The sequence below is a fragment of the Magnolia sinica genome, chromosome 14, assembly GCF_029962835.1.
Source record: "Magnolia sinica isolate HGM2019 chromosome 14, MsV1, whole genome shotgun sequence".
Taxonomy (NCBI): Eukaryota; Viridiplantae; Streptophyta; class Magnoliopsida; order Magnoliales; family Magnoliaceae; genus Magnolia; species Magnolia sinica.
Window position 1 is genome coordinate 60156692 of NC_080586.1, and position 19498 is coordinate 60176189.

Sequence of the window (19498 nt, forward strand, 5' to 3'; positions counted from 1 at the left end):
TTGTGCGTCCTTGACTTCCCACTTGGCGTGTCGGTCTTTGTCTTTGTCTTTGTCAGGAGCTAGGTTACTGCCATCAACATGTCCCCACAGCTCCTTACCTTTGACGAAAATCCTGAAATGAAATGCCCAGGCAGAGTAGTTTTTGCCATTGAAACGAATCAAAGAAACATCAGACTTATCGGAAGACATGAGGTCAACAGAACTAGAACAAGAATAACCGAGACTAAGAAACTTGAGAGCACGAGACAAATGGAAATTTAGAGCTATAGCTCTGATACCATGACAGTTTAGAGTCCTTTTGAAAAAGTCTGCTTTTCTTCATTGACAATTGCCCATTATATAGGTAGATTACAAGCTATTTAAGGAAGAAATACAAGCTGATCTTCAGCCCCTACCATATATACATCTATCTAAATATACTGTACAGCTAATATATCCTAATTAAGGAAGGAATAAATCTGTATAACTGTCATATCAGTCAAAGCTGTAGATATTAGTTGTAAATCTGCTATTAGCTGTAAATCTGCTGTAAATCTGTAAATCTGTAAATCTGTAAAGCTGTAAATCTGCTGTGTAGATTGATATTTCCTTTGACACATAGGATGCCCTTATGCGGCTTCACATTCGTGATATTCCTGAGCCATCTCACGCAGCTTCGGCCCAGTCAGGTACTGCTCTTCTTGCATCATCCTCTCATACCTCCTTGGTCATAGACTCAAGCTTCCTCCTATATGATTGGTAAGTCTTAATTCTTTTTCCTCCTATTCTCCTTCTCCCCACACTCAATATGTCACAGTCGCAGATGGAACCCAAACCCCCCATCTCTGGGATTGGTTCCATCCCTCTTTCTTCTTCCTTCTCTCTGTACTCAGTCTTGCATGTGCCTCGTTTTCCATTAAACTTACCGTCTGTTAGCTCTCTTACTAAATCATTAAATTGTTCCATTACATTCTTCCCTTCTTATTGTTTGTTTCAGGACCTACAGACGAAGAGAGTGATTAGTGGGGGGCATGAGCGAGGAGGCATTTATCTTTTTGATGATACACCTGCTACCGCTTCTAGTACCCTTTCTCTGGATTGAGAGTCCATGACTCAGTGACATTGTTGCTTAGGCCACCCATCAATAGATAGATTGAGAATTTTGTTTCCCTCCTTATCTGTCACTAAACCGTTATGTTGTGATATTTGTAAATTGTTTAAACATTATCGTGCTACGTTTCCTCCTAGATCTTCTGGGAGGAAATCTCATCCTTTTGTTCTGGTTCACTCGGATGTCTAGGGACCAGCTTCGGTTACCTCCACTTTTGGATTTAGATATTTTGTTACCTTTATTAATGATTATTCATGCAAGACTTGGATTTATCTTTTGAAATCTAAAAGTGAAGTGTTTGATGCGTTTAAAGTGTTTTATCATGAAGTGTGCACTCAATTTCAATGTTCCATCAAAACCCTCCATTCTGATAATGGGGGGAATACATGTCTACTACCTTTCCATCCTTCTTGCAGGAACATGGTATTTTGTCTAGGACGTTGTGTGTTCACACACCTCAATAAAATGGTATTGCAAAACGAAAGAATTGTCATGTTCTTAAAGTTGCTCACACCCTTTTGCTTGGTATGCATCTATCTAAACATTTTTGGGGTAATACTCTTCTAACTGCTACTTTTCTTATTAATCGTATATCCTCACGTATCTTGTCTTACAAATCTTCATTTACTATATTGTATCCCCATGATAATCCATTTTCTCTACCACCTAAAGTTTATGGTTGCACATGCTTTGTTCAAATTTTGGATGGAAGTAATGATAAACTTAGCCCCACGGCAATTAAATGTGTCTTTCTAGGGTGTACTCGAAGTTAGAAAGGGTATAAATGTTTTGACCCATTGACTCACAAGAAATATGTCTCTGCCGATGTAACCTTCTTTGAGGATATTTCTTTTTTCTCAACTCCAGGCCAATCCCTCTGTGATCCTTTTGCGAGTCAGGGGGAGTATGACTCTTATCCTCTTCTTCTTTCCACTAGTGATCATGAGGAAACTCCTCTCCCCTCCATTCAGTATCCTATTGGTGATTTTGGTGAGCCTAAGCCTTTGCTGGTGTATCATCGTCGAGATGAATCTTCACACGCTTAGCCATCCACCCTTCCGCTCACTTTAGATGTTGGCTCAGGTGACTCTCCTACCTCGAGTTTAGATCTCCCCATTGCCTTGCGCAAAGGGTTACGTCACGATCTTCTACTCAACACCCCATATGATCATCTTTCACTGTATTTTCAGTCGTTTGCAGCTTCCCTTTTATCACAGTCTATTCCTCGGTCTCCCTCACATGCTTTTTAAAGTCTTGATTGGACGAAGACGATGATAGAAGAAATGTCTGCTCTTGAGAAGAATCATACTTGGGACTTGTGCCACTTCCTTTAGGTCATAAACCTGTTGGATGTCGATGGGTTTATACGATCAAGTTTCTTCCAGACAGCTCCATTGATCACTATAAAGCCCGTTTTGTTGCTAAGGGTTACACAGAGACTCATGCTGTGGATTACTTCGAGACATTCTCTCCAGTGGCTAAGCTTAATTTGATTCGCATTGTGATCTCCTTGGCCGTTAATTTATCATGACCCTTGTTTCAACTTGATGTTAAGAATGCATTTCTCCATGGGGACCTTGCAGAGGAAGTTTACATGCATCAACCTGCTGGCTTTGTTGCTTCTCACAACCCTGCGCTTATATGTCGGTTGAAAAATGCTTTTTATGGACTCAAACAATCCCCACGTGCATGGTTTGAAAAATTAAGTCAAGCTCTCTTCGAATTCGGCTTTATTCGTAGTGATGTTGATCATTCTCTCTTTATATGTTGTTGATCGAAGGGCATCATGGTTTTCATTGTCTATGTGGATGATATTGTTCTGTCCGGTAGTAATTCTGTTGGAATGAGGGAGGTCAAAGAATTTTTGAAGACAAAGTTTGAGATCAAGGATCTTGGTCCTCTTCGCTACTTCTTCAGAATTGAAGTTGGTCGCCCATTATCCAGATTAGTATTGTCACAATGAAAATATGCGCTCGATCTTCTTATGGAGACCGACATGTTAGGGTGTAAGCTCGTTACCACTCCCATGGTTACTTCACAGAAGCTTCTTCGACCAGATAATGGTGCTCTCCTCACTGATCCAGGATGTATCGACGACTTGTAGGCTGACTTATTTACCTGACTATTACTCGCCTAGATCTCTCATTTGCGGTGGGCGTTGTTAGCCAATTTATGCAAGCTCCCCGTACTTCCCATCTCACGGCTGTCTACCGCATACTTCGGTATCTAAAATCAGCCCCGGGTCTTAGCCTCTGCTTTTAGTTGCATGGTCATATTCATTTTTCTGGCTATTCCGATGCTGATTGTGCAGATAGTACTTATGATTGCCGCTCTACATCCGGCTTCTGTACCTTCATAGGTGGCAATCTTATAACATGGAAGAGCAAAAAGCAACCGGTTGTTGCTCGGTTCTCGGCTGAAGCAGAATATCGTGCTATGATTCACGTGACGTGTGAGCGCGTGTGGCTTCGCAACCTTCTTGAAGAATTTGGCTATCCTCCTTCTGATCCTGCTCCTCTTCACTGTGACAACCAAGCGGCTATCCATATTGCTCGTAACCCGGTTTTCCACGAGCGAACCAAGCATAGTGAGGTCGACTGCCACTTTATTTGGGAGAAAGTAGTTTCTAAGGAAATCGTCACTCCTTTTGTTCGATCTGGGGATCAACTTGCTAATGTTCTTACAAAGTCCTTGAGTCGAGATGCTCTTCATCGTGTTCGTGACAAGTTGGACATAATCAACATCTATGCTCCAACTTGAGGGAGAGTAAAGAGAATGCTAGTGTATTGTGCATGTGGTTAGTGGCTCTTTTGGTGTAAGTGCATGTGCACACTTTCCTCTTCTCCTGCGGTGTACTATATGCTCTATTATAATAAAATTTTGTGTGTTAGGGCAATCGAGCCTAACACAACATCTTTCCCAAACTCTCCTCCTCTCTCAATCTTCTCCTCTTTTTCTCACATTATGATCATCAAACCATTCTCTACTAACTATGGAGCCAAAAGGTGTGGTTATTGGTCCCTTATCATTAGGAAAAGTGTCTGGATCATTGTTTAATATGTCGATAACATTTTTGAAACTTAATGGACAGAATTATCTTCTTCAGGCTGAATCTATGTAAGTGTCTCTTAGCCTAAGTAAAGGATGACCTTGTCACAGAATCTAAAGCCAAAGGAATCCGATCATAAATTTTAGATAGTGGATGCATGATGATGCCCAAATTCGATCTTGGTTGTGGAATAACATGGAACCCTAAGTGAGTTCCAATATAGTGTTCTTGAATATTATGAAAGATGTTGGGATATCATGAAAAAGACGTAGTCCTTATAATATAATATCTCTTGGTTTATTAGTTGTATGGGGGGATTTTCTCGTTCTAAAAGGGGGATAAGTCCCTTGGTGAGTATTTTTCCAAACTGACTAGCATGCACGAAGAGCTCTCAATATGTCAACCTATTACTTCATATGTTACTCTTATGAAGTAGTTAGAAGATATGTAAGTGGTGAAACTGTTGTCTGGTTTGCCAAAAGAATATCAATCGACTAAAGATAAAATTTTGGATGGCATATCAATCCCTTCAGTTGTGGAAGTTTATGCTGGGCTTTAGAGATCCTGTCTTGCAAATGACTCTGATAATGTTCATGTTAATGCTTCTAATAAAGTTGCATTGGCCAGTTCATTTGGTTACACTGGTTTGCATGGATGCCGCGGTGGCCGGACAGGTTGTGGAATGTAGCATGGTAATAGAGGTAGTAGGTTGTCATAGGGAGGTAGAGGTGGTCATGATGGTAGAGTAGATTGCATATGCACTCACTGTGGCCTGATGGTTTAAAATGTGGATTTTTTGGTAGGATCTCCATGGAAATGCTCCAAGCACTAATCAAGCTCTTGTGATTGATGATGTTTTTGCTGATGATAGATCCCCTAATTTCTACTTCGTCGAATGTCGGTGGTGATCAGGCTAGTATTACACTATCATGGGAAGAATATGCATAGTTCCTCTCTTCTAGTTGCTCTACATCCAACAATGTTCCTTCTACCTTTACAGCTACTTTGGCTTAGTTAGGTAATGCGTGCCTGTAGTAATCTCATCCTTCGATTGTCGATTCTGGGGCATTAGATCATATCTCTAATAATGACAATTCTTTTGATCCCATTTCATCAAATATGTCTCTTACTTTGGTTGATGTCACCTCATCCACTGTTGTTGGACTTGGTAGTGCTCAACCTAACACGTCTATGTCCTTATCTTCTATCTTGTATGCCCCAAAATTTATTTTTAGTCTTGTATTTTTAAGTAGACGTACAAAATCTCTAAATTGTTCAGTCTCCTTTCCTTCTTTGTTTTTAAGGACCTCAAGATGGACATGATGATTGGTGGAGGTTATGAGAGGAATCATTAGTATTATTTGGAGAGGGAATCAATAGGTGTTGCTACAGTGCTTCTTGTGGCATCGTCCTTTGGGTTATCCATCTTATTAGAAACTACAGACTCTCATTCCTTTTCGAAGGTGTCGAATTTAGAGTGTGAAATGTATTAGCTGAGTAAACATTATATAACTCATTTTCTATTTAGGGTCGATACAAGGAGTAATGTTCCATTTAAATTAGTTAGTTGTGATGCACGGGACCAACTCGAGTCCCTAATTTGTTAGGTTTTAAGTACTTTGTTATCTTTATTGATGATTTTTCTAGCATAACATGGTTATATCTCATGAAAAATGACATTTAAAAACAAAAAAAGGAAAAATCTCACAAAACATATGTCACAAGTCTCTTATGTAGTTCAGAAGTTCCACAGTGAAATAAAAACTCAGTTTGGTGCAAATTTGTGCATGTTTAGATCTGATAATGCTTTGCAGTTTATTTCTTGGGATTTTCAAACATATACGGAGCTATGGTATTATTCATCAGACCTCTCGTTCTTATACACCTCAACAAAATTTGGTGGTTGAGCGTAAGAATAGACATCTTATTGAGGTTACCCGTATTTTATTATTAGAAATGAATGTTCCAGTCAGTGTTCGAAGTATCTATATCGCTGCAAGTTTCGCTGGCCAGGGATACGAAAACAATATCGATATCGCCGATAATATCAGTGATAACGGGAAATGCGGGGAAACATGGGGAAAATGGTGGAATTTTTAGCGAAACTTCAGGAGATGTTAAAATGTACAATTTGCATAGTTAGAAATAAAAAAAAAAATTACAAAAAGAATGCATACATAACAAGTTTCCATTTAATGGGGCCTTAAAATCATGTGCTATTGTAAGAAATCAGTCCAACCATCCCATCTAGCCTATTTAACTATCCAAGCTTCCATCTAAACATCCATCGATATTGCAAAATAACAACAACACATGATATTTCACTAATAAATCATTAACAATTAGAAAGGAAATGAAAGATTGTGGTCTCAATATCACGCATGTTGCAATATCGATAATATCGAGATATTATCAATATTATCAATGACAAATTGAATACTACATACAACCATGTGTCCATGAAAAAAAATTGAAATAATTTTTTTTCTAATAAATAAAATTTTGATGATATCAATACGTTGGCGATATTATTGAAATATCGTCGATACACTTATGATACAAGCATTACCTAGAATTTACATAGTCGAAAATATTGGTGATATTGATGCATTGGCAATACAAGCGACACCTAAAATTTACATAGTTGAAAATATTGGCTATTACATTAGCGATATTGATACGTTGGCGATACTTAGCAATGGATTGCTAATACTTGGAATTTCTGATGCTACCAGTGTTATCGGTATCACTACCAATGTTATCGGTATCGCTGAGATGGAGATAAAGATAATATCTAAGATATTTCAATAATATCAGAGATAATTCAAACGTTGGTTCTAGTCTTTCTAGGGTGATGCAGTTCTTTCTGTGTGTCATTTGATAACAAGGTGCCTTGTTAGTTTTAGATAATAAAACACTGTTCTCATTATTATTTCCTGATCGACTAGTAATTTTTATTTCTTCCAAAGTGTTTGGTTGTACTTGTTTTATTCTTCTCTTGGGTCTTGCTAGGATAAACTTGCACCTTGCTCTGTTAAATACATTTTTTAAGGATACTTTCACCCTGAAAAAGGTTATCGAAGCTATTGTCCTTCCCTTAAAAAGAACTTTGTAATAGTTGATGTCATCTTCTTTGAACATGTTTCGTTCTATGTTAAAACCGAATGTGTTGCTGAAGCCACGCTTGTGGAAGTTCCTTTACCTAATGTTTTTACTCTAGATTTTGTTGTTGAGGAGCCACTATCTCAGAAGGATTTCACGCAGATCTCATAAGGAGAGGAGGCTAAGTATTGGAGACTATTCCCTCTCGATCCACACCATCAGAGATTCTCACTTTTTTCTTTTCTTATTTATTTATTTATTTATTTATGTTTTAATATAGTCTACAGAGGTCGTTAATAATCCACCTATTGCTATTCGTCAAGGTAAATGTTCTTGTGTCCCTCATCCAATCTCTAATTTTATTTGCTTTGCATTGTTTGATGTCTCTATCCCTAAGTTAGGTCAAGATGTATTGTTGGATGAAAAATGGAAAAGGGCTATAGATGAGGAGTTGAATGCCTTTTATTTCAATAATACATGAAAACTAACTGATCTGCCATTGGGTAAGACACCAATTAAGAATAGGTACGTTTACACTATAAAAATCTACCTAATGTATCATTGACCATTACAAAGCTAAGTTAGTTTCTAAGGAGTACACTCAAGTCAATGGAGTAGATTATCTAGATACTTTTGTGCTGGTGGCCAAGCTTAATTTGGTTCAAGCTGTTATATCAATAGTTGCAAATTGTGATTGGCCGCTTTTTTAGCTTGATGTAAAGAATGTGTTTTTGCATGGAGAATTATGTGAAGTGTTTTGTATGAAACAACCTCCTAGGTATGTTGCTTAGGAGCAATGTTTTCTATATCATTATCGCATAATGTATCGCACCCTTGGGATATGGATACATATTGGTTATCGCACGGGATATATCGGTTGTATCGCATAATTTATCAGTGTTGATAAACATGGGGAAACATTAGGAAATTGGTTGAATTTTTCAACGTAACTTCAAGGATTGTTAAAAAAAAAAAAAAAAGACACTAACACACTTAGAAATCAGAAAGTTACAAAAAACAAGTGCACATAATAGGTTTCTTTTGTATGGGGTCCTAATCTATGCGTTCTCTAACTGAACTAATGTAGCTGTATTTATAAAATTTAAAATTTATAAAATTTATAAATGTAAGAAGTAGAAAACTAGAAATATACCTGTGGATTTTTCAAAATAGTTAGTTTTTAACAATTTTCAATTAAAAATTACATTTTTTTTCCTAAAGAATTTTCAAATTGCCAAGAATGTGTAGATCAGGTTATATACATGTTTCATTACGTGTATGGACGCTAAGATTGCAACTAATTTGGGAAAATTTGGAAAAAAATTTATTTTCCCCAATTTTTCACAACTTGGCCTATCTTCCCAAAATCTCGAAATCAACGCTTCAAATCCATAATTTTTTGTGCAAAACATGAAGAATCATGAATTTCTTACTATTTGACACTATTTACAAAATATAAAAATGAAAAATAAAGAATCCGAACTAAAAAAATATGCACAGTTTAGAATGCGGCCCTAAAGAAAGCTTTCAATCGCTATCTTGGAAAATTTTTGAAGATTTTCTTCCAACAAACTAGAGTAGACTAGTCAAACTCAACTTATAATGTACTAGGCATAAGTGTTTTTATTATTTATTTTTATTTTTTGCAAAAAAAAAAAAAAAGTGAATTTTTTAGGATTTTCCATACAAAATAGCGTTGGTCTCCTTTTATCCCATTTGAAATTGCACTCGGTATCAATATATCGCACAATACAGTCAGAATTTATCAAGGGGGAGTGGATATATTGCATGATATCATGAAAAATGGATATTAAGATGGGTTTCGTATCACGCAGCTGGGATAACCGATATATCAGTGATGTCGCAAGATATTGAAAGCACTACTTAGGAGGAGTCCTCTATAGTGTGCAAATTAAAGAAGTCTATATACGGTTTGAAGAAGTCGCCGGGAGCCTGGTTTGAGAAGTTCAGCAATATGTTGGTGTTGTATAGATTAAAGAGGAGTAAAGTGGATCATTTAGTTTTCTCGAAGCATACCACATCTGGCTACATTGTACTTGTTGTGTATGTGGATGGCATCATAATGACATCTGATGACTTGTAGGGTATTGAGAAGCTAATGTTGTATCCAGTGTTTGAAATATCGGTATCGCGATATGTATCGCACCCTTGGGATACAGATACATATCGGTTATCGCACGGGATATATCGTTTGTATCGCATAATTTATCGCACTTTTTGGGAAACATAGGGAAACATTGGGAAAATGGTTGAATTTTTCAATGAAACTTCATGGATTGTTAAAAAGGACCTTAATACATGCTTTTAAATCATAACATCTAAAAAAAAGGTGCACATAAGAAATTTTCTTTGTATAAGGTCCTAAGTTATTTGATGTTTACCTGAACTAATGCAACTATGTAAATTGAATGCATGACATTTATAAATGTATCTAACACACATATGAAAACACAACCAATTCATTGAAAAGCAAAAAAAATAAAAATGGATAAATATACATATAAATGATAGGGACGTTGTGGTCTAGATCGTTTCATTCACTAGAAACCTAGGTGGGGCCCACCATGATGTTTGTGAGAAATCCATCCTACCCATTTGTTTTGTGAGCTCAGTTTAGGACATGGTACAAAAAATGAGCGGGATCAAATACTCAAGTGGGCCGAAAACATGAAGATTAAACATACACAATTGAAATACTCGTGGGGCCACAGAAGTTTTGAATCAGGTAATATTTGGCTTCTCAGTTCATCTCAGTAGGAATGACGTTATAAACGGTATGAATGGCATTTAAACATCACTGTTGACCCAGGGAGGTTTAACGGTAGGAATTTCCCTACCCACCTTTTCCTTTAGCGCGGCCCACGCGAATCCTTGAACTTGCTCACTTTTGGTCCCAAGTCCTAAATGAGCTCACAAAAAGGATGGACGAGGTAGATTTCTCACAAACATTATGGTGGGCCCCACCTAGGTTTCTGGCGCAGGAATTTCCTGCCAAAGGCTTTCCTAGGAAATCGGCGGAAGCGGATCGGCTAGTGTACCACACACAACCCAGGTGTGTTGAAGTTAACAAGTTATGTGGTCCCATCATGAGGTATATTTTATATCCAAACTGCCCGTCCATTTGGCAAGCTAGTCGTAACGCTTGAGCCGAAAAATAAGTCAGATCCAATTATCAAGTGGACCACACTACAAAACGTAGTGGAGGATTGAACGTCTACCATTGAAACCATTTTGGGGTCACGAAAGTTTTGGATCAATATGATATTTGTTTTTCCTCTTCATCTAGGTATGTGTGACCTTATGAACAAATTGGATGGAAAATAAATGTTATGGTGGGCCCTACAAACATTTTAATAGTGAGAATCATTGTTCCCACAACTATTTGTGGTGTGGTCCACTTGAACTTTGGATATGACTTATTTTTGGGCTCATGATCTAAAATGATCTCACCAAATCGATGAACGGGGTGGATATAATAGATACATCATTGTTGCCCATGTAACTTTGATCTCATTTGAACCATTCGTACAACTCGGAGCATCAACACTCGTCTTTGCACCACACAACCTATGTGGTACAACAGCCAGTCCTGTGGGGTCCACCTTGCTATATATATATATATATTATCCAGGTTGTCCATTTATTTTTTTCATATAATTTAAGAATATTATTCCAAAAATTAAGCAGATTGAAATCTTAGGTGGACCACACTAGAAAAATTAAGCAGATCCATATCATTTAATGGTAGTGTTCATTAATCACTGTTTGATGTGGTGTGGTCCACCTCATATTGTAATGTGTTTGATTTTTGGGATGACATCATAAAATGGGCTATAAAAACGAATGGATGGAGTGGATCTACAACATATCATCAACGTGGTCCCTACAGTAAGCGTAACACCCGATAAGTTGTTTCTCACGTAGCACCAATCCACCAGGGTGCACGGCTGCATGTTATTCTATGTACTTAGTAAACACTGTGGGGTCCACCATGATTTATATATTTTATCCACTCCTTCAATCCGTTTTAACAGATAATTTTACGGCTTGATCCAAAAATTGAAGCATATCTAAAGCTCGAATGGACCGCCCCACGGACCCACGGTAAATAGTGTGAATTGAACATGTACCATTGAAAAATTCCTGAGGGCCACAAAAGTTTTAGATCAAGCTTATATTTATGTTTTCGCTTCATCCCTATTTCTGTGATCTAATGAACAGCTTGGATGACAATTAAACATCACTATGGGGCCTAGAAAGGTTTCAACGGATGAAATCATTATTCCCACTATTTCATATGGTATGGTCCACTTGAGCTTTGGATATGCTTCAATTTTGGGATCAACCCCTTAAATGAGCTGTAAAATGGTTAGACGGCGTGGATAAACCACATACATTCACTGTGGGCCTCACGGAGTTTTATCAGTACGATAAAGCGTACGAGTAACTCCGTACGCAATTAGATTTCTAAAGGGATTTCAGTGGAGGAAGCCTCATTTCGAAAGAGGGAAAAGGGTTCCGGAGATTCTGAACCCTAAAAATCTCAAATCTTCTCCTCAATACGCCTGATTTCTCGCCGAAATCTCGGTTGCAGAAATCCCGTCACCGAAATCTTCGTTGCAATGCGAAATCTCTATTGCGATGTGAAATCTCCGTTGGATTCAAAGAAAAAATAAAGAGGGAAATCAAAATTACCGTTGTTGATGGAGTGGCCCATCAAATTCGACCTCCGATCATGCAATCTGAGTCAACTAGTACTAAAATCCTCCCTCTAGTTTTTCCTCTTAGTTTTTCTCTTTTTTTTTTTCTTTTTTTTTTCTTTTTTGTTTTTTTGGTAATTACGAACCTCACAGATCCAACAATGAGTGATAATATCAACGATATCCACGATATAGATCATAATGGGGCGATATCCTATGATATAGTGCATGATACGATCATTTTTTCTCTTTTTTTGAACTTCTGAGTGGTTTCGTGTGGGTTTCGTGTCGCTGGACAGCGATAATGATAATATTAGCCGATAGTATTGATATTGCGAACATTGGTTGTATCTTCAATCAAGTTTTAAACCAAAGACCTTGTTTTTATTCGATATTTTCTAGGCATTGAAGTGGTGAGATCTAGAAATGGAATAAATCTATGTCAAAGGAAATATGATTGGGACTTATTGGAAGAGACATGTCTGCTAGGTGCCAAACCTGTAGAGACACTGATGGACCCTCTTATCAAACTTGAGCCCAAAGAAGGAGAGTTGTTGGCTGATCCCGGCATTATAGAAGACTCGTCAATAAGCTCATTTATTTGACCACAAATACCAGTCATTGCCTCTTCTCTTAGCGTGGTTAGTCAGTTTATTCAAAGTTCCATATTCCCACATTTCGCTGCAGTTATGAGAATCCTTAGGCACTTTAAGCGTGCACCTAGGAAATGTATCTTGTATGGATCTCATAGTTATCTTATAGTAGCTAGTTTTTCAAATGTAGATTATGCAGGGTTGACATATGACAATTTGCCGGCTACAGGTTATTGCACCTTCTTTGGTGGTAATATGGTTACCTAGAAAAGTAAGTTAAGTACAATGTGGTTGCCAGGTCAAGTGTTGAGGTGAAATATAGATCAAAGGCATTCACAACTTGTTAATTTGTCTAGTTTAAATGACTTATTAAAGAATTGGGGTTTGTAGTCCATGTTCCAATGCCTTTACACTATGACAGTCAAGCTGTTGTACAAATTGCCAACAATCTAGTATTCCATGAGAGAACAAAGCATATATGGGTCGGTTGTGACTTCGTTTAGTATAAGATCTCTTCGAAGGAAATTTACATTCCGTATATTTCATCCCATGATTAGGTTGCAAATTTATTCATCAAAGCACTTGGAAAGTTTTAGTTCGAAAAGCTTATATCCAAGCTGACATGTATGATATCTATGCTCTAGCTTGAGGTGAACTTTTAAGTGTGTTAAATGGTCTTATGGTTGGTCTCTTTGGGCGATTGGGCTTTATTGTGCAATTGGGCTTTATTGTACATGTTTGGGTAGTGTTGGGTAGTGTTTAGGCCCATAGGATAAGTCTCTTCTTACATTACTTAAGGGGGTATTCTTGTAATTTCCACATATTTAGTGAAAGCCCTAATAAAACTAGAGAGATGGGACGTGTGGAGGCAATTCCAACACAGCCGTTCCACTCTTCTCTTCTCCCTCTTCTTCCTTTCTCTTCTTTCTTTATTTATTTTGATTCTCCTATTTCTCATGCTTTCACAATGTTTAACTTTTTTTTTCTTCTCTAATTCATATTTACCATTAGACATGAATCAGTGCATAGAAATGCTGAAATAACTCTTAGCTTATGCCTGCATTAGTGACTGTATCATTCCACAATTTATTTTTTTATCACTTGCACTCAGTTGTAATTTGTTGTAAGAGTAATTATTGGTATTTTATTAGACCATTTTCTTATTATAGATTTTTTTTTTTTTTTTTGTGTGTGTGTGTGTGGATAGGATCATGAATGGAGGCAAGCCATAACTGCGGCTGGATCGGGATGTGTAGCTGCTTTATCTGTTGAGAGATATCTCACGAGCAATAATCTTCTTATTGAATTTCACCAGGTTTTTTTTAAAATTTTTTATTATATATCCAAGGCCATCTATTATTAGTATGCTTTTGTTTTTTCATGTCATGTTACTTGCATGTTATGATGGGTTACCTTGAAATTAAATATGTTTACACACACACACACATACTTGGATAACACCAAAATTATATACTGTATATGTTTGCTTCTTTGCTTGAATGAATGGTGTTGCTTAGATGGTTCATGGTTCAAAAACTTTTTCCCCTGTTGCATGTCAGGATACATTACCTTGAAAATTTATACCTCTATTGTGTTGAAATTCTGTACCATATATCATTACTTCTTTCAGCTTCATGGTGATAGTTAGATGGGTTAATAGTTTGTAGCTTCTTTTCTCCTTTATGAAATATATGTGAGATGTACTAGCTTTACTAGGTGTTACACTTCTCAAACTCTGTTACGGCATAAGTTGGTTCTTGGGGGCACAAGTGGTTTGGTTTTATTTGAGAATTGATTGAAAATAAATAAATAAATAAATAAAAACACAACGTTGATCAGAAGGGGAAAAATGTTGTTTATCATTCTGATACTAGTATATGATTAGCGCCAAACACATACTTTCTTTGTCAAACTACTTGAAATGTAAGGGGTGAATCACATTGTATTATTTTGTTTGGCTTGTTGTGTAATTACGACAGCAAGCATCACCACATTCAAACTTCATGATATTCAGTTATGACATGTTTGCATGTTGTACATTTTTTATTTTATAGTGTGGCTAAGTTGCCCATTGGTGCAAAGATGTGAATGCAAAAACGTATTGTATCTGGACTGCCGCATTTTATGATTTTTCATCCTTGTTTTGTTAGAGAGCTTATGTGCCTGTTTGGGAGACCAAAATTTCATTTTTCTTCATCGTCTATTTGAAATGAGCTGACTGTTTTAAAATAATAAAAAAAGTTGGTGCTATTTTCTACATAATGAGTTTGGAGAAGGTATTTATTTGCGTGCCAAATCAACACACGTGGCTGATCCAAACTGTTAATCAGATGTGCTGTAGCATGTGCTGGCAGGTCAGTCACTCTGGTGGGATAAAAGGGAGAAAAAACGGTGTTTTGGTGCCACCCAGACAGGCCCATGAGTTTTTTCAGTTAAAATAATGTTGTACGCCTTAATGTTCATTGAGAGCTTCTAGAAAGAAGCCTCTAGAAGATCCTTCAACTATTGGCCGGATAAGTTTTTGTAAAATAATCCAAGACATCCTTCATATTTCAAATAAAAACTGAAATCAAATTAAAAACTGAATAAAGAGTTCAAATACCACCATACTTTCTTATATACCACAGATATAGGATGTTTGAACTGTACAATCTGTTCAAGCCATCCAAGTAGGCCTCACGGTTTGTGTATAGGGCTTTTAAGGTTGTACTGTTGAACTGGTGGGCTCGTAGTCCAAAACGTCATCAATCCAGGCTAGCATAGGAGATTCCGATATATTGCCATCTATATATGCCAACTTTTGTTTTCTAACAAATATTTCAACAACTTTTGACCATTGAAGATTATTGCTGGACTCAAGTTTATGAGTTGTAATCTACAACCCAATATTCTCAAAATGAACAATCAACCTCTCCATCTTGGAGGTGATAGGATCAACTGTCTCAGATGTTGATGATGAAGCTAGATTTAATCTCAAACAATTAAAAGTGTACTAAATATCAAGATTTCACACTAATCAATAATAAATTTACTAATCAATTATAGCTTGCAGCAGTTTGAAAATAGACAAAAAATGGCACCAATCCTTGTAGCTCCAAATCAAACTACCAAAGAGGAGAAAGGGATCTTATGGTTAAATTTACTAGATACCGACAAATCTTGATAATATTAAGGGCGTGTTTGGATGGTGGAGTTCCACCATAATGTGGCGTGGTCCACTGTAAATGGGTAATGATTATCACTGCCACAGTAATCCGAAGTAAAGCCGTATTTAATACCAATACCACTCTCATAGCTTTAATTTTTTGATATGCATGTTATGTACTCACATGATTATATGCATGTGGATATAACGTGCCTAATATGTGTTATATCAACACTGTTCATCCATTTTTCAATATCATTTTAGGCATTACCCCAAATATCAGCTTCATCTAACACTTCTGTGGGCCACAAGAAGTTTTTAATGGCAGACGTTCTATTCCGACTACTTCTGTGGTGTGGTCAATTTCTGTTTTGGACGTGGCTGATTTTTTCTCTTTCCATAAAATGATCTCGCAAGATGAATGGACGGTGTGGAGATAACACATACATCATGCTGGGGGCCACGGAAATCTGCCATGTCAATGCACCTCCACCCATCCAAGTAGGAGGGCATTTGGATGGATTACTTTGATTTGACAGCTTTGTTTATCCAATCGGCTACAAGGAGTAATGATGTGAGTTTTACACTACATTACCGTGGAAGTCCACCATCCAAACACGCTCTAAAAGAGAAAAACAAATCTCAAATGCTTGATTGCTGGCCACAAAAAGATTGTTGTAAATTGGGAAAAACTGGAAGAAAATGCTCCAAAAACCTGATCAAAACTGAATTACCAGCAACCCTAAAAAAAGAAAATAAGAAACCGCTGTAAGATTACTCTGCATTAATCATTTTCCATTGCTGATTTGGCTGCAATGACTCTCAAACCAAGAGAAAAATCTGAGGAGAAGAAAGAAAAGGTGAGAAGAAGAAGAAAAGAGAGAGGGAGTTCAAGAGATGAGGAGAAAACCCTGTGAGCTTTTTGTTCTCATGCTATGTCAGAGAGGAAAAAGACTTTGGGAGAGAAAAAAAAAAAAAACTCTTAACTAGGGTTGGATGTCCAACCCCCTTCTTATTTATATGAAGTGATGTCCGAAATTATATAAAAAACTCTTGGAACCAAGGGACAAAAAGGAAAAACAAAAGAAAGAAAAATAAGATATGACCCATGGTGTAGATTGTGAAGGCCCACAGTCCAGAGAGAGGGCCCACGGTCTAGAAATATCTACATCATGCATATGTTGAGGCATATGCAAATAGACATTGATCAATGCTTTTTTCTTATTCTTTTTCTGGTATGTTTTACTTTATATTTTAAGTTATACCACTTGTAACACGTTATTTCTATTTCTTTAATTGTGAAATGGAAAATTGGAGCGGCACCTAATTGTTGGGGTATGGAGTCCCATTCCACTATCATGTTGTGCTCGACCGCATCCACGTATATTGTTTTGGAACATGAAGATAGGACTAAGTCAAGCTTTTCTACACAAATTTCCACATCCATATGCTCATCTCCTAAATCTTAATTTGTGTGCATATCTACTCTAATCATATCATGCTTCTACCTTTTTATGTCTCTTTCTGTATGTTTGCATGTGTGTGTTGTTTTCTGCATGCTTTTGTTTGACATCCTATTTTTGTACGAGTGCATTTTGGTAACAGCCTCAAACTGAAGAAGTCAGGAAGGACCTCTCAGACAGGGATGTACAGATGGGTTTTGACATCAGCCTTACCAAGCACAAGGGTCAGGTAACTCTATGACATTTCTTATTGAAATTACTTCAATGAATGGGTTCTTCATTTCTTATTGAGATTACTTTCAATGAATTTCTAGGCAACTCTATGACATTCTCATCAGTTCTAGTGTGTGTATCCTCTAGTATATGCGGGATCCTTACTCTTGCTCGGGCGGTAGACTCTCAGGAGTTTCAACACCTAGTCAAGGGTTCGAGTATCCATAGGTGGTGAAATTCCACTAGCGTGAGTGTGTGGGGTGTGTGTGCGTGTAAAAAATTTAAAAAAATAAAATTAAAAAGTAAAAAAAAAAATTTTAAAAAAATCCTCTAGTATATGCTTTTTCTTCTCTTTAGATCCAATTTGAACTTGTTTTTGCAGTATGCGCTACGAAAATTGTACCATGAAAGTCCAAGGCTGATTTGTGTTCTATATACATCACCAACATGTGGTCCATGTAGGACTTTGAAGCCCATTTTAAGCAAGGTATTGTATGTCTAGCACACAATTACTTCAATAGTATTTTTTGTATAAGAATATTTGTTCATAAAACATACTTATTTTACCCATTCACATGAAATTTCTTTGAAGTATAATTTCAATGTGCAACACTAGAACCACTTCATGGCTCGAGATGCATCATTATTAACAATTTTTTCTTTGGATATTTCCTCTTAATTTTGGAATGTTCTCTTTTTTGAACTGAAGGTGGTTATAATTGATTGTTGATATCCTAGGCATGGCAAAGAAAAAGAAAAAGCAAATAAAGCATCTCCTTTAGTTCTGTTTCTGGTCCATTAGTAATGAGATAAATGATATAACCACCCAACACTCATAGGTGAAGGAACTACAACGATACACAAGATGGCAGAAAGGGGCGAGACATACCCACTCACTAATTGCGATTCTTTGGAATCAGATAATCCCTTTCCTTTGTTCCTTCTTCCTTTGAGGATAGTGCTCCCATTGCCTAACACAAAGGGAAGCGTTAGCGTACTTTGCATACTATATTCAAGTTTTTCTCACATGCAACCTTGTCTCCTTCCTATTATTCTTTCTTGTCTTCGGTTTCTTTTGTTTCTTTGCCTTCCAGATTTTGGTGGGCGGCCTCCAATCCAAAGTGGTGTGAGGATATATTGGAAGAGATGAGGGCATTAATAAAGCAAGGCACATGGGAATTGGTAGATTAATCCAAAGGAAAGGAGCCAATGGGTTGCAAATGGCTCTTTACAGTAAAACACAAGGCAGATGGTTCTATTGAAATGTATAAAGTCAGGCTTGTTGCCAAGGGGTACACTCAGACATATGGGATTGACTAGAAGGAAATGTTTGCACTTGTAGCCAAGATGAACTCCATATGGGTTCTACTAATGCTTGCAACTAACTTTTCTTACCCATTGTATTAGCTAGATGTAAAAAGATGTCTCTCTCTAAGGAGACTTGAAGGAGGAAGTGTATGTCTTCTCCACCTGGTTTCAAGTTCCCCGACGATGAAGGAAAGGTCTGTAGGTTGGAAAAGTCTATTTATAGGCTCAAGCAGTCTCTTCGGGCTTGTTTTGAGAGGTTTAGTCAGGCAATGAAATGGATTGGCTATTCCTAGAATTATGTGACCATACTCTCTTTGTGAGGCGACGGGGATAGTTGATTAGAACTTTGATTATTTATGTAGATGATATTGTGGTGATAGGAAATGATTCCCAGGAGATTGAAAACTTGAAGGAATTTTTGGCAAAAGAATTTAAAGAATTTGAGATCAAGGATCTAGGAATTTTGTAATATTTTCTCCGTATAGAGGTGGCTCAATCAAAGAAAGGTTTCTTTATTTCTTAGAGAAAGTATACCTTAGACCTTTTGAAGGAGACTGTGATGCAAAACGGAGAGCCTGGCCTAGAATGATGCAATGAGATCATCAACGGATTAACTAGAACAATTTAAAGCACAAAATAAAGCTAACCTAGCACAAGTTATTTTTAAAAAATCAGCAATGTAAGATATTCGAATTCAAGCCATATGACAGTCTCGCAATGTAGATCCAATAAAATACCAAATAATCAGGATCTATGGAAGGTAGTACTTCCATCTAAGCATAGGGGCTGTTCTCAATTCAAAGGGGTTCACTTG

The 19498-nt window shown here is 37.1% G+C and overlaps 1 protein-coding gene across 1 annotated transcript in view; it reads left to right on the top strand.

Moving 5' to 3' along the window:
- LOC131225872 (thioredoxin reductase NTRC) overlaps positions 1–19498 on the top strand; it is a 122526-nt gene that overhangs the window by 74571 nt on the left and 28457 nt on the right. The window contains exons 6-8 of the mRNA XM_058221473.1: positions 13763–13870; positions 17306–17392; positions 17759–17863. Coding sequence (XP_058077456.1) covers positions 13763–13870; positions 17306–17392; positions 17759–17863 — 300 coding nt within the window. The remainder of the gene's footprint in view (positions 1–13762; positions 13871–17305; positions 17393–17758; positions 17864–19498) is intronic.